This window comes from Cornus florida, unplaced genomic scaffold, assembly GCF_030987335.1.
Source record: "Cornus florida cultivar Cherokee Brave unplaced genomic scaffold, ASM3098733v1 CherokeeBrave_3.0.0_Hap2_Chr10, whole genome shotgun sequence".
NCBI classification, from domain to species: domain Eukaryota; kingdom Viridiplantae; phylum Streptophyta; class Magnoliopsida; order Cornales; family Cornaceae; genus Cornus; species Cornus florida.
The window spans coordinates 1,369,695-1,389,338 of NW_026775580.1; the positions used below are offsets into that span (position 1 = coordinate 1,369,695).

General features: G+C 36.0%; 1 protein-coding gene across 1 annotated transcript; it reads left to right on the forward strand.

The window, feature by feature from the left end:
- The first annotated feature begins 16,164 nt into the window (after window positions 1–16,164).
- On the forward strand, window positions 16,165–19,356 carry LOC132280200 (GDSL esterase/lipase At1g71250). Its single transcript, XM_059782372.1, has 5 exons — window positions 16,165–16,993; window positions 17,123–17,250; window positions 17,380–17,622; window positions 17,753–18,011; window positions 19,130–19,356. Exons 1-5 carry the CDS (start codon window positions 16,729–16,731, stop codon window positions 19,354–19,356), a joined length of 1,122 nt encoding a protein of 373 aa, XP_059638355.1. The 5' UTR covers window positions 16,165–16,728.
- Window positions 19,357–19,644: the final 288 nt, after the last annotated feature.

Below are 19,644 nucleotides of genomic sequence, written 5' to 3' on the forward strand. Positions count from 1 at the left end.
TACTTCTCTCATGCTTGAGAGTCAAAAGCCATGACTGTGATAGAGAGTAATTGCATACGACAGCTCTCCCAATATATCTTAATCTATCGTGGACTCGATTTAAGTCTTAACAAATTAAATGTTCATCCATAATTACAGACTTTGAACTATTTATGATCGCTAATTTATAACTTAGTATTAATTGTCATTACATACATATATAAATATATCTTGTAATCAAATGGATATAATCAATTCCATAATGAATCGAAAAATAATATATTTATAACGACCCGGTCATTTGCCTTCCTTTCCTTTTTCCTGAAATTTTACGAATGAATTTTTTTTTTTTTTTTTTCATTTAATTTTCTTTTCTGAGCTCTGTTTCGTGTCGCTTAGTGTCATCTCGAGTGCTCAGAATTGGTTTCTGAGACTTTTTCATGTGAATTGACAACTTCCTTTGAGGATCGAGTCATTTTCGCATTTTCGTTTTTTGGACACTATGCTCTATTTCGTCTTTTCCCTATTTCGTCTTATCTCCGTTTGTCGGTTTTTGGCACAACCTCACTTCTGATGCTTGGAGTTGGTATTTGATAACACGTGCCTTCATCTTCAGTGGTTTCCTCGAAATACGTATCTTTACTTTTGCAAGAAAGTACTCTCGTTACTCCCGGTGTCCACAGGGGCATAGATTCACAATTCTTCAGAATCTTTTTCATTTATTGAGGTGTTTTTCGTAAATGTCTTTTGAAGATATTTTATTTCAGGGGTATCTAAGAAAATATCTTTTGGAAGATATTTTCATTCTGGGGCAATTTTGCAGTTAACCCTTTTTTGTAGGGGCCAAAGATATTTTCATTCTGGGGCAATTTCGCAGTTAACCCTTTTTTGTAGGGGCCATTGTGGAATTAACGAAAGTTATTGCAAAAATGTCTCGTCTGGAGCTTGGATCCTCGTACGGGATTCATTTTCACATTTCGTCAAGTCGTGGACTCTTAGAATTCCGTTCTGGTCGTTTTTCTCCAGTTTCAGAGTTTCTGGACCTAGTTGCCGACGAACTTGTTCGGGGCATAACTTTTCGCTCGGGATTCGGTTTTCGATGCCGTTTCTTCCATTGTTCATATTTTCTCATTTTAAATCTTTTTCATTTACGGAGTTTTGCCGTTTGAGTGCGTTTGCTCAAATTCCACTTTTTCGGACCCGGTGGGGCCCTTTCGGGGCACTTTTTGAGATTTCTATAAATAGGTTGCCCTAATCCTTAAAATCAAAATTTCAGCCTCCTTCTTCCTCTTTGGCTGGTAGCCATGGAAGCACCTTGAGCTGCCACTTTCTTTCTCCTCCTTTGATCCACTTTTCTTTGATGAAAATTCTTCGGCCTTAACGTTTAATGCTTGTCTTGACACCACGCACCTTTCACCCTTATTAGAAATCATTTCCGACCATTTCTTGAGTTTGGTGTTGAGGTCAAGTTGTGATTTTCATGGGGCTTCTTGGAGATTGATGTAGATCGTTTTGTCCCCGACAAAACCTAGGAGTTTCGTCGGATTCGGAGCCGTTTCAATTCGGTGGGGATTTGGGATTTTCTTCTCAAATTGAGGTAGGGGGTGTTTTAGGTTATATTCTTGCGATCTTGTATGCTATTGATGTTTATACAACCCATATGCTCACTTTTGGTTCAAGATCTAGAAATTGATTTAAATGTGATTTAAATTCTACTTCATTGTACTATGCTTGTTTTCCAATTTTGACTTGATATATGGCATGACTATGACTTAATCCTTGATGTATATTAATTTGAGATCATTTGAATAACCTTTGAAATCAAGTGATTTAGTAAATTTTAAATTAATTAAATTATACATGATGATAGCTTGCTCACTTTGTGAAATTGATATGATATTTGCAATCACCATGAAATGGACATTCACATATATTATTTTGAGAATTTTTGGACATCTTTGATTTCTAAAGAAATTAATTAATTAGCTTAATTAATTTCTACTTAGTGTTCTAAAGAATTAGACTTGTATTGTGTTCTTAAATCAAGTTACGACATGTTGTATAACATATATTAAATTGGGATTAATTGTATGAGAATTGTAACTTTTAATTTATATTTAACTTTAGTGAAAGTTTAATTCGCATGGTCTTAAATTGAATGAAATAAACTTGTAATGTGATATTACATTAGTTCTTGGCATGTTTTTCAACATAGGTTAATTTGAGAGTATTTGGTTAAGTTTAAAAATCAAGAGATTTTAATTAAAAGAATTAATTAAAATCTATTTTGTGGTCCCATTAGCTTAATTAAGGTTTTAACTTGATATTTGTATTGGCTATGACTTGTTTACTAGTATAAATTAATTTGGGACTATTAGAAGTTGTTTTAGAACCTTGGGATTTAAACTAGCATGATTTAATTAAAGTTCTACCTTGTTGTTCTAACAACCTAATTGAGTTTTAGAATGGATATAGGTGATGACCTTATCATGTCCTTTAACATGTGTTAAATTGAGATTAATAGGAATTGAATCGGAATCTATAGAATTTAATTGTGTTTATCTATTTAAATTCTATCAATTTGCTCCATGATCTAGTTGTGTTTTAGAAGTGGTTTCTATATTCAAATCATGGACTTAGACTTGTTATATATTCATTTGGTTTTGCTTTGAACATTGGATAACATAGTTGTTATATTTGTACTCATGAGAATATGTTTTTCTTATTGATATATTGTTGCCTTGTGTAATGATTTGCACATTTCGTATTTAACGTCATTCACGCATAGCGTGTAACGAATTGCACACTGAAGATTCGACATTCATCATATCATATTAGTTGTGAATTTAGAGCATGTATTGTATAGGTTTCCAAATTTGGTTGTGCTTAGTAGATAGTTGATTATCTTGCATATTGCAGTTGATATATGCGTTGTTGCACAACTTGTTGATTTTGGGAACTTGGGGATGTCGTTGTTTGGCTATGGCTAGGAGGTGGTTCTAGTACGGGGGATAGTCCCTCTATATAGTCTAGTGCGCACAAAGGGAGGTTACCTATGGGCTAGTAACCCTAAAGTAACTATGTTGTCGGTCTAATCCAGCGTGACGTCCGAGTATCCATTTTGTTCGATTTTGCATTTCATTTTCAAGTTGATAACTAGATGATGTTGTAACTTGTTGTTCCTTATTTGTCGTTCCATTTTAAGTTACATGATGTTAACTTTGCGAAATTATGCTTTATGCGTTGTATTGGAAGTTCCAATGTTGGTTAAATTGCATCGATATTGAAAATTGTGTTTTGACATTCTAACAAAGCTTAGGATTGATCCTATTAATTCATTTAGAACTTTGACGTTAGGTGGCATGAACCACTACTATTATTTTGTGCTTTAGATTCTAAGTTGATGGCTTTGAGAACTTATACCTTGTTGCATTGTATAACATGCTTTTTTGTTGTTGAATTGCATGGATAATGTGATTCTTGTTAACTTATATTCAAATATACTTTTGTCATGTTGAATGGATTACTCTAGACCTAGTTCAATTGTATTGAAAATGCAATTCATGTTAATCTATGCTCAAGCATTCTTCTTGTTATGTTCTTTGGATTATCCCAACCATAATTCGTTTCATACACGTATGTATATCATGATTCTTGTTGTTTAGACTCTAAGGTAGCTTAGGATGCTCCCCGAGTCTCACTTGGACATAGACGTTAGGTGGCATGAACCCCTTCAACATGCTTCACCTTAAGGTGATAAAGTTGTAAAATGCTAGGTCGATGCATGATCATCTCCTACGAGTAGCTTTATGTTACTCACGCCTACGGTACTGGGGCATATTTCAGGTACAAGAATCAAAGTTGAGGTCTTCATTATGCTTGGATGGTTTATGGACTTGGAGACTTCCATTTTCATGAAGGTTGGCTCGGAATGCCAATTGTAGTCTTATATGTCAAAATATGTATATTTGATTCCATGTATGTAATGTGTACTTAAGTACACTTCTTTCAATGTATTTGATATGTATGAGATGAGGCCGGTGGCCAATGACATGTATATTGTATTCTATGCAACTTTTTAACTTCATGAAATGTTGTGAAAATCTTGAAAAATCGCAATTCATTGTTTCACCATGGTTGTATCGGGTGTGGGAATTCCGTTCTCATTCTTTCATAGGGTCTCATTAATCTTGTTTGAAGTGTGGCCAAGGGCCAAATGGTCAATTGACTCCATTTTGTATTTTTGAATTCCATGTTTTCCATTCCAAGTCTATTTTTGCCTTTTTGCCCGTTGGGGGGTCGAATTTTGCATCGGCTATGTTTTTATGCCATGGACCATTGTAGCGCGTATAAATAGGTATGTTACGTTTATGTGCATAGTCGTTTCCAGGCAAAACCTCATCGTTTGTGTTTTGAGCCTCCAACGGACTTATTTTGAGTTTTTGTTGCATATTCTGATCTAGGGGTATTCTAGACTTTTCAATTCAGTTTTATTTCCTTCTTTCAAAATGGTTGACTAGAAAACATGATTTTAGGGGAGGTTTCTTCTTCGTGTTTTTCCAGAAAATGTCGTCTTGGCATCGGAAATCGCATCCGAAGTTCAGCTCTCAGTTTTTAAATTTAGCAGCTTTTTGGACCCTCTGGACCAGTTTTCTTGGGAGGGCATTTTGGGCATTTCACAGCGAGTTGTTTTCAATTTTTCTCATGTGTCATGTAGAAAACTCGATTTTGAGGGGGGTTTCTTCTTTGAGTTTTTACAGAAAATGTCATCTAGGCCCTCAAATTTCTATTTTTTCCCGAAAAACCCCTGCTGCCAGGTTTTTAGGTCGCACCCTTGCTGCCCCTTCACATCTAAACGTTTAGATGGGGCTTCGTAATCGGTTAGACGAGTGTGGGCAGCATTTTTGTCACTGTTTTTGGCCTTCTAACCGGTTAGATGTTCATGGGTTGCCTCTTTTGGACCGTTTGCCCCTTTTTCTTCCGTTAGCCATATCTTCTTCATTAGGATTCCGAATCAAGCGATTTTTGAGTCTAAGTTCATTGATTTTTCATTGTCTTTCCAATGGTGTGCTCGGTGGCACCCACTTTTACGCTAGAAATGATGATTTTTCCCCTTGGTTCAATCTTGTTTGTTTTTGAAACGTTGCTTCCCCGTTTGATTCCTTTGGGTTCCGTGACCTCGTTGAGGATCATAATGGTGTCTTAGAGCCATGTTGTATCTCTAGAGACAGTTGTTTTGTTTTTTGCTTCCGCATTTCAGATCCGTTATCGGGTCATCTTTCGGTTCATCACTGACGTACCAGGTTGAAAACCAGGGCCGTCACAGGTGGTATCAGAGCGTCCGGGTTCGAATACCTTGGACGATGGGCTTTGGGTGCATATCATGCTCATGTTATTTTGCTTTGATATGTCATTTGTATCTTGATAACATGTCTTGTATGATAACATGTTAATATGCTTAAATGTTGTGAGACGCCTATTATTATTGTTACGCATGCTTTCGGTGTATATATGCTTCCTGATAACATGGTCTAGGTTAGTATAATGTCTTGGTGTGACATCATGTTTGTGTGCTTGTGTTAGCATGGCTGTATGCGTTGTATGTCGGCATACCTTACGTTTTTCATTCACGTGTATTGTCGTACCATTTATTTACATGCTTCTTGATAACATGTTTTGAGTTGACAACATGTCTGTTTGCTTATATGGCAACTTGTTTAGAAGCATACTTTGACTGTCTTAGTATATGATATATGCTTGTTTACCTTAGCACATGGTACTTGTTTTTCATCTTAACATGTGGTATACGCTTGTTCATCTTGACATGATTATATGCAGCATATCATCATGCTTTACGTCCTTTTCTTGTATACTTTGACATGTTTTATGTGATCTTACTACTTGTGTGAGCAGATAGTCTGTTGCTATATTGTATGCTAGCTGTCCCCTTTTATGTCTAGTTTTGGCATTGTCTCTTAGGATTTGTCGTATCCCTTGGATGCATTCTTGTTTCACGAGTTTCTCCCTTAGATAGGAGAAATTCATTCTGTAAGGACCCATGTCGGGAACCTGCTTGTCTTTTTTTTTGGTCGGGTGTTTCGAGACCTTAGTCTGTTTTGTCGGTGCGAGTAAGACTCATGTGAGTGTAGAATCACAATTCTTGTCTGGTGGAGTGAGACGTGGGCCAGGGAGGCACCGTTTCATTTCCTTTTCCTTCGTGGCTTCTAGATCTAAGGCCTTAAGCGTAATGGTGCCAGTGTCATTGTTGTTAGAGTTTTGGGATTAGCTACCCTAACTCTCGCAAATGCCTGGTTCCCGTGGTGCTTTTGGTAATGATCATTTTTGATATTGATGTCATCTGTATTAATAGTTTTCTTAGAGTTGACCTGGTTTGGGGCATGTTATGGACTAGTGCCTTATACTATCATGCTATCTTGCTGACGAGTAAGTGTGAGCGAGTTCTGGTCACTGTTCGTACAGCCTTGTCACTCCCTTCTTCTATCATGTTTCAATCTTTTGTTGTCTTGGGATTCTCTCGGTAGTTGACGTTGAGTTAACGTGCCGATTCGTATGAGGTGTTGTCTCAATTCATGGTTTTGCGTTCCTTCAGTTGATCTTTAGACTTCCGGATATGTCCTTTTGTGCGTTGTGAGCTGTCCTTTGATTTGACCTTTTGTTCGGTTGTTATTTTGTTCTCTCTGGGATGTTCCTAATTTTGGGGACGAAATTCCTTTAAGGAGGGTAGGTTGTAACGACCCGGTCATTTGTCTTCCTTTCCTTTTTCCTAAAATTTTACGAATGAATTTTTTTTTTTTTTTTTTTTTTTCCATTTAATTTTCTTTTCTGAGCTCTGTTTTGTGTCGCTTAGTGTCATCTCAAGTGCTCAGAATTGGTTTCTGAGACACTTTCATGTGAATTGACAAATTCCTTTGAGGACCGAGTCATTTTCGCATTTTCGTTTTTCGGACACTATGCGCTATTTCGTCATTTCCCTATTTCGTCTTATCTCCGTTTGTCAGTTTTTGGCACAACTTCACTTGTCATGCTCGGAGTTAGTTTTTGACTTCACGTGCCTTCATCTTCAGTGGTTTTCTCGAAATACGTATCTTTACTTTTGCAAGAAAGTACTCTGGTTGCTCCTGATGTCCATAGGGGCATAGATGCACAATTCTTCAGAATCTTTTTCATTTCTTGGGGTGTTTTTCGTAAATATCTTTTAAAGATATTTTATTTCAGGGGCATCTAAGAAAATATCTTTTGGAAGATATTTTTATTCTGGGGCAATTTCGCAGTTAACCCTTTTTTGTAGGGGCAATTGTGGAATTAACGAAAGTTATTGCAAAAATGTCTCGTCTGGAGCTTGGATTCTCGTACGGGATTCATTTTCACATTTCTTCAAGTCATGGACTCTTAAAATTCCGTTCTGGTCGTTTTTCTCCAGTTTAAGAGTTTCTGGACCCAGTTGCCGCCGAACTTGTTCAGGGCATAACTTTCTGCTCGGGATTCAGTTTTCGACGCTGTTTCTTCCGTTGTTCATATTTTCTCATTTTAAATCTTTTTCATTCACGGAGTTTTGCCGTTTGAATGCGTTTACTCAAATTCCACTTTTTCGGACCCGACGAGGCTCTTTCGGGGCACTTTTTGAGATTTCTATAAATAGGTTGCCCTAATCCTTAAAATCAAAATTTCAGCCTCCTTCTTCCTCTTTGGCCGGCAGCCATGGGAGCACCTTGAGCTGCCACTTTCTCTCTCCTCCTTTTGATCCACTTTTCTTTGATGAAAATTCTTCGGCCTTAACGTTTAATGCTTGTCTTGACGCCACGCACCTTTCACCCTTATTAGAAATCATTTTCGACCATTTCTTGAGTTTGGTGTTGAGGTCAAGTTATGATTTTCATGGGGCTTCTTGGAGATTCATGTAGATCGTGTTGTCCCCGACAAAACCTAGGAGTTTCGTCGGATTCGGAGCCGTTTCAATTCGGTGGGGATTTGGAATTTTCATCTCAAATTGAGGTAGGGGGTGTTTTAGGTTTAAATTCTTGCTATCTTGTATGCTATTGATGTTTATACAACCCATATGCTCACTTTTGGTTCAAGATCTAAAAATTGATTTAAATGTGATTTAAATTCTACTTAATTGTACCATGCTTGTTTTCCAATTTTGACTTGATATATGGCATGACTATGACTTAATCCTTGATATATATTAATTTGAGACCATTTGAATAACCTTTGAAATCTAGAGATTTAGTAAATTTTAAATTAATTAAATTATACATGATGATAGCTTGCTTACTTTGTGAAATTGATATGATATTTGCAATCACCATGAAATGGATATTCACATATATTATTTTGAGAATTTTTGGACATCTTTGATTTTTAGAGAAATTAATTAATTAGCTTAATTAATTTCTACTTAGTATTCTGAAGAATTAGACTTGTATTGTGTTCTTAAATCAAGTTATGACATGTTGTATAACATATATTAAATTGGGATTAATTGCATGAGAATTGTAACTTTTAATTTATATTTAAATTTAGTGAAAGTTTAATTCGCATGGTCTTAAATTGAATGAAATAAACTTGTAATGTGATATTACATTAGTTCTTGGCATGTTTTCCAACATAGGTTAATTTGAGAGTATTTGGTTAAGTTTGAAAATCAAGAGATTTTAATTAAAAGAATTAATTAAAATCTATTTTGTGGTCCCATTAGCTTAATTAAGGTTTTAACTTGATATTTGTATTGGTCATGACTTGTTTACTAGTATATATTAATTTGGGACTATTTGAAATTGTTTTAGAACCTTGTGATTTAAATTAGCATGATTTAATTAAAGTTCTACCTTATTGTTCTAACAACCTAATTGAGTTTTAGAAATGATATAGGTGATGACCTTGCCATGTCCTTTAACATGTGTTACATTGAGATTAATTGGAATTGAATCGGAATCTATAGAATTTAATTGTATTTATCTATTTAAATTTTATCAATTTGCTCTATGATCTACTTGTGTTTTAGAAGTGGTTTCTATATTCAAATTATGGACTTAGACTTGTTATATATTCATTTGGTTTTGCTTTGAACATTGGATAACATAGTTGTTATATTTGTACTCATGAGAATATGTTTTTTTATTGAATATATTGTTGCCTTATGTAATGATTTGCACATTTCGTATTTAACATCATTCATGCATAGCGTGTAACGAATCGCACACTGAAGATTCGACATTCATCATATCATATTAGTTGTGAATTTAGAGCATGTATTGTATAGGTTTCCAAATTTGGTTGTGCTTAGTAGATAGTTGATTATCTTGCATGTTCCTGTTGATATATGCGTTGTTGCACAACTTGTTGATTTTGGAAACTTGGGGATGTCGTTGTTTGGCTATGGCTTGGACGTGGTTCTAGTACGGGGGATAGTCCCTCTATATAGTCTAGTGCGCACATAGGGAGGTTACGCATGGACTAGTAATCCTAAAGTAACTATGTTGTCGGTCTGATCCGGCGTGACGTTCGAGTATCCACTTTGTTGATTTCGCACTTCATTTTCAAGTTGATAACTAGATGATGTTGTAACTTGTTGTTCCTTATTTGTCGTTCAATTTTAAGTTACATGATGTTAACTTTGCGAAATTGTGCTTTATGCGTTGTATTGGAAGTTCCAATGTTAGTTAAATTGCATCGATATTGAAAATTGTGTTTTGACGTTCTAATAAAGCTTAGGATTGATCCTATTAATTCATTTAGAACTTAGACGTTAGGTGGCATGAACCACTACTGTTATTTTGTGCTTTAGATTCTAAGTTGATGGTTTTGAGAACTTATACTTTGTTGCATTGTATAATATGCTCTTTTGTTGTTGAATTGCATGGATAATGTGATTCTTGTTAACTTGTATTCAAATATGCTTTTGTCATGTTGAATGGATTACTCTAGACCTAGTTCAATTGTATTGAAAATGCAATTCATGTTAATCTATGCTCAAGCATTCTTCTTGTTGTGTTCTTTGGATTATCCCAACCATGATTCGTTTCATACACGTATGTATATTATGATTCTTGTTGTTTAGACTCTAAGGTAGCTTAGGATGCTCCCCGAGTCTCACTTGGACATAGACGTTAGGTGGCATGAACCCCTTCAACATGCTTCACCTTAAAGTGATAAAGTTGTAAAATGTAGGTCAATGTATGCTCATCTCCTACGAGTAGCTTTATGTTACTCACCCCTACGGTACTGGGGCATATTTTAGGTACAAGAATCAAAGTTGAGGTCTTCATTATGCTTGGATGGTTTGTGGACTTAGAGACTTCCATTTTCGTGAAGGTTGGCTCGGAATGCCAATTGTAGTCTTATATGTCAAAATATGTATATTTGATTCCATGTATGTAATGTGTACTTCAGTACACTTCTTTCAATGTATTTGATATGTATGAAATGAGGCCAGAGGCCAATGACATGTATATTGTATTCTATGCAATTTTTTAACTTCATGAAATGTTGTGAAAATCTTAAAAAATCGCAAGTCATTACTTCACCATGGTTGTATCGGGTGTGGGAATTCCATTCTTATTCTTTCCTAGGATCTCATTAATCTTGTTTGAAGTGTGGCCAAAGGCCAAATGGTCAATTGACTCCATTTTGTATTTTTGGATTCCATGTTTTCCATTCCAAGTCCATTTTTGCCTTTTTGCCCGTTGGGGGGTCGGATTTTGCATCGGCTATGTTTTTAAGCCATGGACCATTGTAATGCGTCTAAATAGGTATGTTACGTTTATGTGCATAGTCGTTTCCTGGCAAAACCTCATCATTTGTGTTTTGAGCCTCTAACGGACTCATTTTGCGTTTTTGTTGCATATTCTGATCTTGGGGTATTCTAGACTTTTCAATTCAGTTTTATTTTCTTCTTTCAACATGGTTGAATAGAAAACATGATTTTAGGGGAGGTTTTTTCTTCGTGTTTTTCCAGAAAATGTCGTCTTGCCATCGGAAATCGCATCCGAAGTTCAGCTGTCAGTTTTTAAATTTAGCAGCTTTTTGGACCCTCTGGACCAGTTTTCTTGGGAGGGCATTTTGGGCATTTCACAATGAGTTGTTTTCAATTTTTTGCATGTGTCACGTAGAAAACTCGATTTTGAGGGGGGTTTCTTCTTTGAGTTTTTACAGAATATGTCATCTAGGCCCTTAAATTTCCATTTTTTCTGGAAAAACCCTTGCTGCCAGGTTTTTGGGTCGCACCCTTGTTGTCCCTTCACATCTAAACGTTTAGATGGGGCTCCGTAACCGGTTAGATGAGTGTGGGCAGCATTTTTGTCACTGTTTTTGGCCTTCTAACCGGTTAGATGTTAATGGGTTGCCTCTTTTGGACCGTTTGCCCCTTTTTCTTCCGTTAGCCATATCTTCTTCATTCGGACTCCGAATCAAGCAATTTTTGAGTCTAAGTTCATTGATTTTTCGTTGTCTTTCCAATGGTATGCTCAGTGGCACCCACTTTTAAGCTAGAAATGATGATTTTTCCCCTAGGTTCAATCTTGTTCGTTTTTGAAACGTTGCTTCCCTATTTAATTCTCTTGGATTCCGTGACCTCGTTGAGGGTCATAACGGTGTCTTAGAGCCATGTTGTATCTCTAGAGACCGTTGTTTTGTCTTTTGCTTCCGCACTTCGGATCCGTTATCGGGTCATCTTTCGGTTCATCACTGACGCACCGGGTTGAAAAACCAGGGCCGTCACAATATTCCATTCACCAATTATATAATGCTTTAATAATAATATTCAAATAAAGAACCATGACTTTTACAATCCAAAATAAGAATTTGCTATGCTAGGGCACACATATCCTAACAGGTCACTCCTAGGTTCGGTCACATCAATATTTAAAATATATATTCTTTTATCAAACTCATATGTTTAAATATATATTTCACAAGCTATTAAAACATTAACCTTATTTTCCTATAATAAAGATGAAGCTTATAAACCATTATTGAATAAAGCATAAACATTAAAATTATACATATTTATCTTTAGGAATGCAATATAGAAATAAGGTAATCGTGTTCCACGGGTGTCGTGGGGTGCCTAACACCTTCCCCATGCATAACCAAACCCCTGAGCCCATTAATTTGGTTTCGTAGACTAAATGGATGTCAAATACATTAAGGACCATATTAGACCTCTCATGTGTCCATGTAGTTATCCATTTTTTGAAAGTCTCTAGACACTATAGGTGACCTAACACACCATAATCCTATGCTAGGTGGCGACTCCGAATATTAATAAATTAAACTTACTCCAAAATAAATAATAATTTGACCATAGTCACTCCGTCACATTAAACCCCTTTTCTGACCCATAAGTGTTTAGTATAACCCTTTTAGAATGGGTGGGGAAAATCCGGGCGCGACAAGGACACGTTTGACTAAACAGTTTGCTACTAGGAGACTTATCACCAGAGGATCCTTATGTGGATGATGTACTCTCTTGAAGTCTTCTTCATAGAAGGAAATTTGGGTCGAGCTTAACCTGTACTCGATTGTATTAACTTCCCTAATTTTATGTAGTTTGTGAGCTTGCTTGAGTTGTATCTTGTAGGAATTTTCTGGCTGCTTATCCTCTTCTGGACAGCCGGGAATAATGTTAATTACCCGAATGGGCTAATTATCAGTTGCAGCCTTTGGGGTTGGTCTAGTCTGCTCGGGTTGCCTCTGATGGTCTGGGTCGGTGTGGTATTTGGCCAACTCGCCCTTGGCTATCAAGGCTTCTACCTACCTTCTCAGACTCCTGTAATCATTAGTTAGGTGCCTAAAATCATTATGGAAAGCACAATGCTTACTCTGATCCCTTTGGTCCATCGATTGTCTGATTGGTGGAGGGATTTGGAATATTTTCCTGCCCCTTATCTCCAGGTACAATTTTGCCAGTGTTGATTTTGAGGGGTGTAACCTTTTTTTGCAGTTCATGAACTATTCTCAGGAGCTCTTCCTTCGATAATCGGGGGTTCTCGCTGAGTTCTTGAGGTGCTCGACTGCTTCCTCGGTCTACTTTCCACTGTAACTAACGTTGCCCTCTGTTGCCTTGTCATTTTGTTCTATTCAAGTCTGATATAATTTTGTGCCCTTATATTCAATTTTGACATATCTGTTGGAGTTTTCTTCACTAGCGAGGAATGAAAATGTGTGCCTTGTATCATGGCTATCTTGAATGCCTCTATAGCTGTAGCTTAGTTGCAGTTTGGAATACCTGAAGACTCCATGTTGAAGCAAGTGAGGAAGGTCTAGGAGCCTTCCCCTTTCGTCTATCGAATTGTGAAGAGACTGGAGATGGTTTTCTTCTGTTTCTTGTTTCCGCAATACTAGGCTAGGAATGCCGTACACAACGTCTTGAAGTTTGAGATTGATTTTTGTGGTCGGTTTTTGAACCATTCCAGTGCTACCCCTATTAGGCTGGATGGAAAGATCTTGCACATGAACAGGTCATTTTGTGCTTCCAAAGTTATTTCCTAGCTGTAATGATCTAGATGCGGAGAGGATCACCAGTCTCATTAAACTTGATGAATTTTGGCATTGTGAACTTCTTGGGTTTTTCGACCTGTTCTATTTCATCCGTGAAGGGAGTTTTGACTATAGAGGCAGTAAATTTTCGTGTCATGTCTTCTGGCGTTTGGGCCTTCAGCCCTTTGATGAGCTCGTCAACTTCCCTGGGACCCAAGTACCCTTTCTTCATGACTCAACATTATCTTCCATGGCTGGAGTCCTTGTGGCTCGTGGTCCTCCCAATGTGGAGTCTGCCATGACGCAGGATTGACTTATTGTCTCGTCACCGTCGTTCCGGTCCAGAGCGTCATGTTGCATATTGAGTTGCTACCGAGGAACGCATTGATTTGCTTGGTGCTAGCCTCATTGGCTTGCTGCAGGATGTTAAACTGTGTTTGCATCTCCTCGCGCATTTTTTGCATGATTTCTTGTTGCTGTACCTATTCTGCATCTAATCCTGTTGCCATTCCGGATTGATGTCGCATGAAAGAAATAGTGAAAGGCTTTTTATAAAGCTTCCTACAGAAGGCGCCAAAGTATAGGTGCAAAATTTGTCACCAGAAACACTTAAGAAAAATAAAAATAATAGCAAAGATAATATCACTTAATTGAAATAATGTAGACAAAGAAAATCAAATTGTTGGAAATTGATGATCCTTTCCTTCTCATTGATCTCTTATTTATATCTGTATACAGAGATTTTCTTAGGGCTGTTATTGACAGTTTTTTGCGTGGGCATTCATGGGCCCTATTTTCATGCACTCACTCTTTATTACAGACGTTATGGGATGTTTTGAACGAGATTAGGCTGGGCTTCCTTCGCTTGAGCTGGTTTGTTGTTCTTGGGTGTCTCCTCTAATGGGATTTTGGCTGCATTGGTCTTCTGGGCTAACCATTCGCATGCTGGGCCTTTGTTGTTTTGTGGACACGTGGCATGCTATGAATGGTGGGAGAATTTCCCTCCACAATCTATTTTTTCAAAGAGGATTTATTTACTGTGCTCCATAAAGTTCATACACTAATATTTTTTCAGGGTCAGCTCTTCGGTGTTAATATATGTCAGAGGGCACGTCCAGTGTTTCACTCATTCTTTGAGTGTCTTCTTATTCTGCAAAGTCGAGGAGGGAGAAGTTAATATATGTCAGGCGGCACCTCGTGTTGGCAATATAAATAATATTGAATGTGTAAAATGTCTCAAATCTCTCAACTCTCGCTCCTCAGCCTTTGGATCATAATCGGAGACATTATCCCTTTCCTCCTCTGTGATCAACTCTAGCAGCCTCATCTCCACAGCTAGCCTCCTCACCAGAGCTGGAGTCACCTCCATCTGTGACTACTCACTGAAGTAGTCCGATCTCCATCATCATCTCTATGATCATCACTGTCATTATCGAAAGACTGAATGTGGATCATCACTAAGGCTCATTCTGTTCACATTCACATTATGGAAATAAAATGAAATAGTGCCAAATTATCACTCCAATGAGACAATCTGATGCGCAAAATGTATCTGACACAAGTTCATTACTTTTTTCTTGTGCCAAAGTAGTGCAAACTCCCTTTTAAAACTTTTCAAACAAAACCATTTGGTAAATACAAACAAATTTATTTTGGTAGAATTTTCAATAAATTTTAATCATCCTCATCATCTCCAAGTGTTACTCCAATTCGCCATTTTGGGCCCAAATCGCCCAAATCCAGTGCTACTCCAATTCGGCGATTTAGGCCCAAAATGGCAACCCAATTACTCCTTGTGGGTTGCCAAATATGGACCCATTTGGTAATTCTTGGCCAGTGTATGCAGGCCGGCCTGCAATAGTTTTTTTAAAAATCAACCCAACTACTATAACTACCCAGATATGGGTTATAAGGACGTGTTTGGGTAAAACAATCGACAGAAATCACTTTTTTTGGAATCTTTTTTTTTTTTTTTTTTTTCCTTAACGTAATTGAACCAACAGAGCCGTTAACGCACTGTTTGGCTTACACAAACAGTGCCTTAAAGACTTTCTTGGGTAAAAAAATAAAAAAAGAGGAGAAATTCAATATATATATATATATATATATATATATATTGTACCTTTTCTGCACTTATTATGCTATTATAGCCATTAATGCATTATTTGGTTGGCACAAACAGTGCCTTTACTGCTATATTGGACCAAAAATTAATTAAATTTATTTTTATAAAATATATATATTTTTTAAATAATTTTTTTTTTTTTTTTTTTTTTTTTTTTTAACCTTTCTTTTCTCGTCTATAAATACATCAATCTATACCATCATTCGCCTCACTTCCATCCCATCATATCTCTTTCAACTTACAACTACAAGCACCAAGTATTTTTCTCTATCTATATTTTTAATATTCAAGTTGAATTACATGGATCCACTTTGAATGCGTCGTTATGCGTGTGGATTTCATTACTTTATATATAGAGGAGGGTTTATTGCAATGCATGTAAGGAAAGGTTGTAGATAGAGGGTTTCTTGTAATACATGTTAGGAAAGTGAATAATCCTTCCAAAAATATGAATTTAGCAACGGTTTGGGAAGCTACGTAGAGAGATGGACCACTTTATGGCAGTGAATAAATTTTAAAAAAATTAGGAAAAATTGTTCAGTCTTGGTGAACCAAGGGTCTATGTTCAGTACATGGTGGGTCTATGTTCTACCCTGCCGGATTTGTCACGGCAACGGAGAAGAGGCTGGAGTATCTAAAGGGAGGAGCGGGTGAACCAAGGGTAATATGCACGGAGGAATGCAGCTTAGTGATACTTACTTATCTTCCAAATAGAAGATTGAATGTTCAACTCTCATGATATAAAGTTGGTAGGTGTGTGAATGCTCTTCTTGTTAAATAAAAAATAAAAAAAATAAAAAAGTATACAAGGAACCTCCTTTCAGTATGCATTGCAAACACTCGTGACGAAAGGGACAAAAAAACAGAGGCTGATTAAGAAAATGAGGAAAGCAATTGCAACAGATTGGAAGTTAAAAAGTACATCTTAAAACAAGGAAAAAGGAGAGAAAAGGCACAATTTAATACGAACTAGCCGTTTCATTTAAATGGATAATATGTTGTACCAATTAAGGGTGGGTTCCATCTCCATCTCACCACCTTTAAATTGCCTTAAAACCAACATGAGAGAGAGAGACATAAAAAATAAATAAAAAATAAATAAAAAAGAAAGAAAAGAAAAAGAAATGAAGGGCAATAATAGTATTGAGAGTTGGTCATGGTTGATGGGTGTATTGTTGTTGATGTTGGGATGGTCAAATGATGTGATATTGGTAGTGGGAGGGTCACAGGTTAGTGCAATGTATGTCTTTGGGGATTCACTGGTTGATGATGGCAATAACAACTACCTCAACTCCATTGCCAAGTCTAATTACTATCCTTATGGCTGTGACTACAATAGAGGCCCTTCTGGCAGATTTTGTAATGGAAAAACATTTGCTGATTTTATTGGTAATTATTAACTTCATTTTCATTCCTTAATTATTTTTTATTTTGGGTAATTAGGACTGTCCATTTTCTTCTTAAAATATTACAATTTAAATTTATTATTATTTTATTGCCGGTTTGAGTACTTCACAGGAGAGATGCTGAGAGTTCCATATCCTCCAGCCTTTGCAGACCCCAACACCAACGGAGACAGAATTCTTGGGGGAGTCAATTATGCTTCTGCAGCTGCTGGCATTCTCGATGAAACTGGCCAGCACTATGTATTATTTAATTTGTCACTAATATATATATATATATATATATATATATATATTAATGATCAATCTATCTTATACTACATATTAATATATTGATGGATGCCAATGGCTTATATATATATATATGTATAGGGAGATCGATTCAGCTTGAACCAGCAGGTGGTGAATTTTGAGAGTACATTGAGTCAACTAAGGACGTTGATAGGTGCAAGTAACCTAAGTCAATACCTGGCCAAATCCATTGCAGTGATGGTGTTTGGAAGCAATGACTACATTAACAACTATCTCTTGCCTTCCATCTACCCTTCTAGATATAATTACAGTCCACCACAATTCGCCAACCTTCTCCTCAATCATTATGCACGTCAAATTGTGGTATATATATATATATATATATATATATATATATATATATATATATATATGTTAATTAATTTTCTAATTCTTAATTCATTTTTACAATATATATATATATATATATATATATATATATCTATTGTTGCAGGCACTATACAGTGTTGGACTTAGGAAATTTGTGCTGGCTGGAATTGGACCGCTTGGATGCATTCCGAACCAGTTAGCCACAGGTCAGGCTCCACCAGGAAGGTGCGTTGACTATGTGAATCAGATGCTTGGTACCTTCAACGAAGGGCTCAGATCACTCGTTACCATACTCAACAACGGCACCCATCCTGGTGCCATATTTGTGTATGGCAATACATATGCTATTTTTGGTGACATCCTAAACAACCCCGCTGTCTATGGTATGTTAAAATTAATTGTTTTTATCACACACACACACACACACACACACACACACATATATATATATATGCTACTATTACTAATAATTAATTGGCAGCTGTTGTGTAAATTTGATGTGTATTTACATAAAAATTTTGGACTACTCGTCTTTAATTAATTTTATCTGTCATATTAGGACCTACATAATTTTTAGAAACTTACCTAATATAGAGACGATTCTTTAATGGAATGAAAAAGAGGAAGTAAAAATGAAATATGTTGATGTGATTGTATAAAAAAGTTGTGTAAAATACACAATAATTTTACACATTAGTGACGTGACTATATATCTTAACATATTGTTAGAAAAAAAAAAAAAAAATTTACCCATTATATTTGGCAATGTATATTTTATACAAAAAAAATATTTACTCATTATACTTGGCAGTGTATATTTTACACAAAAAAAATATTTACTCATTATACTTGGCAGTGTATATTTTACACAAAAAAAGTATTTACTTATTATACTTTGTAGTGTATATTATTTTTATCTCTCAACAACAACTATTCACGTGTCATAACAAGATTCCATATAATTTTTACAAACTTACTTCATTTAGGTTGTGTGAAAGAATTGTGTAAAATAAGTAACAATTTTATACATTGATGACAAGATATCTTATAATATATTACTGGAGATATAAAAAATAAATAAAAAATTACACATTATAAGTGACTGACTGTGTATATTTTAATGTTTTAACATAGGGATGCTTTTAATTTAAGTAACTATGAGGAGTTAGAAGAGATTCAGGCTACTGAGTGACTCAGTGGATACAAATCAAAATTGACGTAAAGGTAGTACATGTAATTTGTGGGTGATGTGCATATATTTGGAGATTACCTTGCGGCCTCTTGTACCAAACATCACCGACAGGCTGAGAGTGGTCCGAGAAAAAAACAGAAAAATAACAAATAAATAAATAAAAATCAGAAAAAGTGCCGTGAAATAATGATGTTTTATTTAACCATATATAATACTATGATATGATTAGTTAATTGATTAATTTAATTTAATTTAATTTAATTTATTTATTTATTTTGGGAAATTGATTATTAATTAATTGATTGGTAGGGTTCAACGTAGTGGACAGAGGTTGCTGTGGAATAGGGAGGAACCAAGGACAGATTACATGTCTTCCCTATGCATTTCCATGCCCTAATAGGAATCAGTATGTGTTTTGGGATGCCTTTCATCCAACTCAAGCTGCCAATGCCATCCTTGCTCAAAGGGCGTATTCTGGTCCACCTAACGATTGCTACCCAATCAATGTTCAACAATTGGCTCTCATTAATCGTTAATTATTTTAATTTAGTTTACTTTATTCCATGTGTACGTTTTACTTCGTATTAATTTCTTTTTCTTTCATTTCTTGTACTACCAACTTTGTGTCTCTACTCAACTGCATGTTTGCCTAGATAATCATCATCATCAATCTTCGTTTGCTGCAGACTTTGTAATGGCTTTTCGAAAATAAAAGCAAAGTAGTAAGTACAGAAAATAAATAAATAAATAAATTTCCACTATATAATGGGAGAAATCATTGTATGGCTCCACAACTATTGGTCTGACCAATCACACATGCAAGC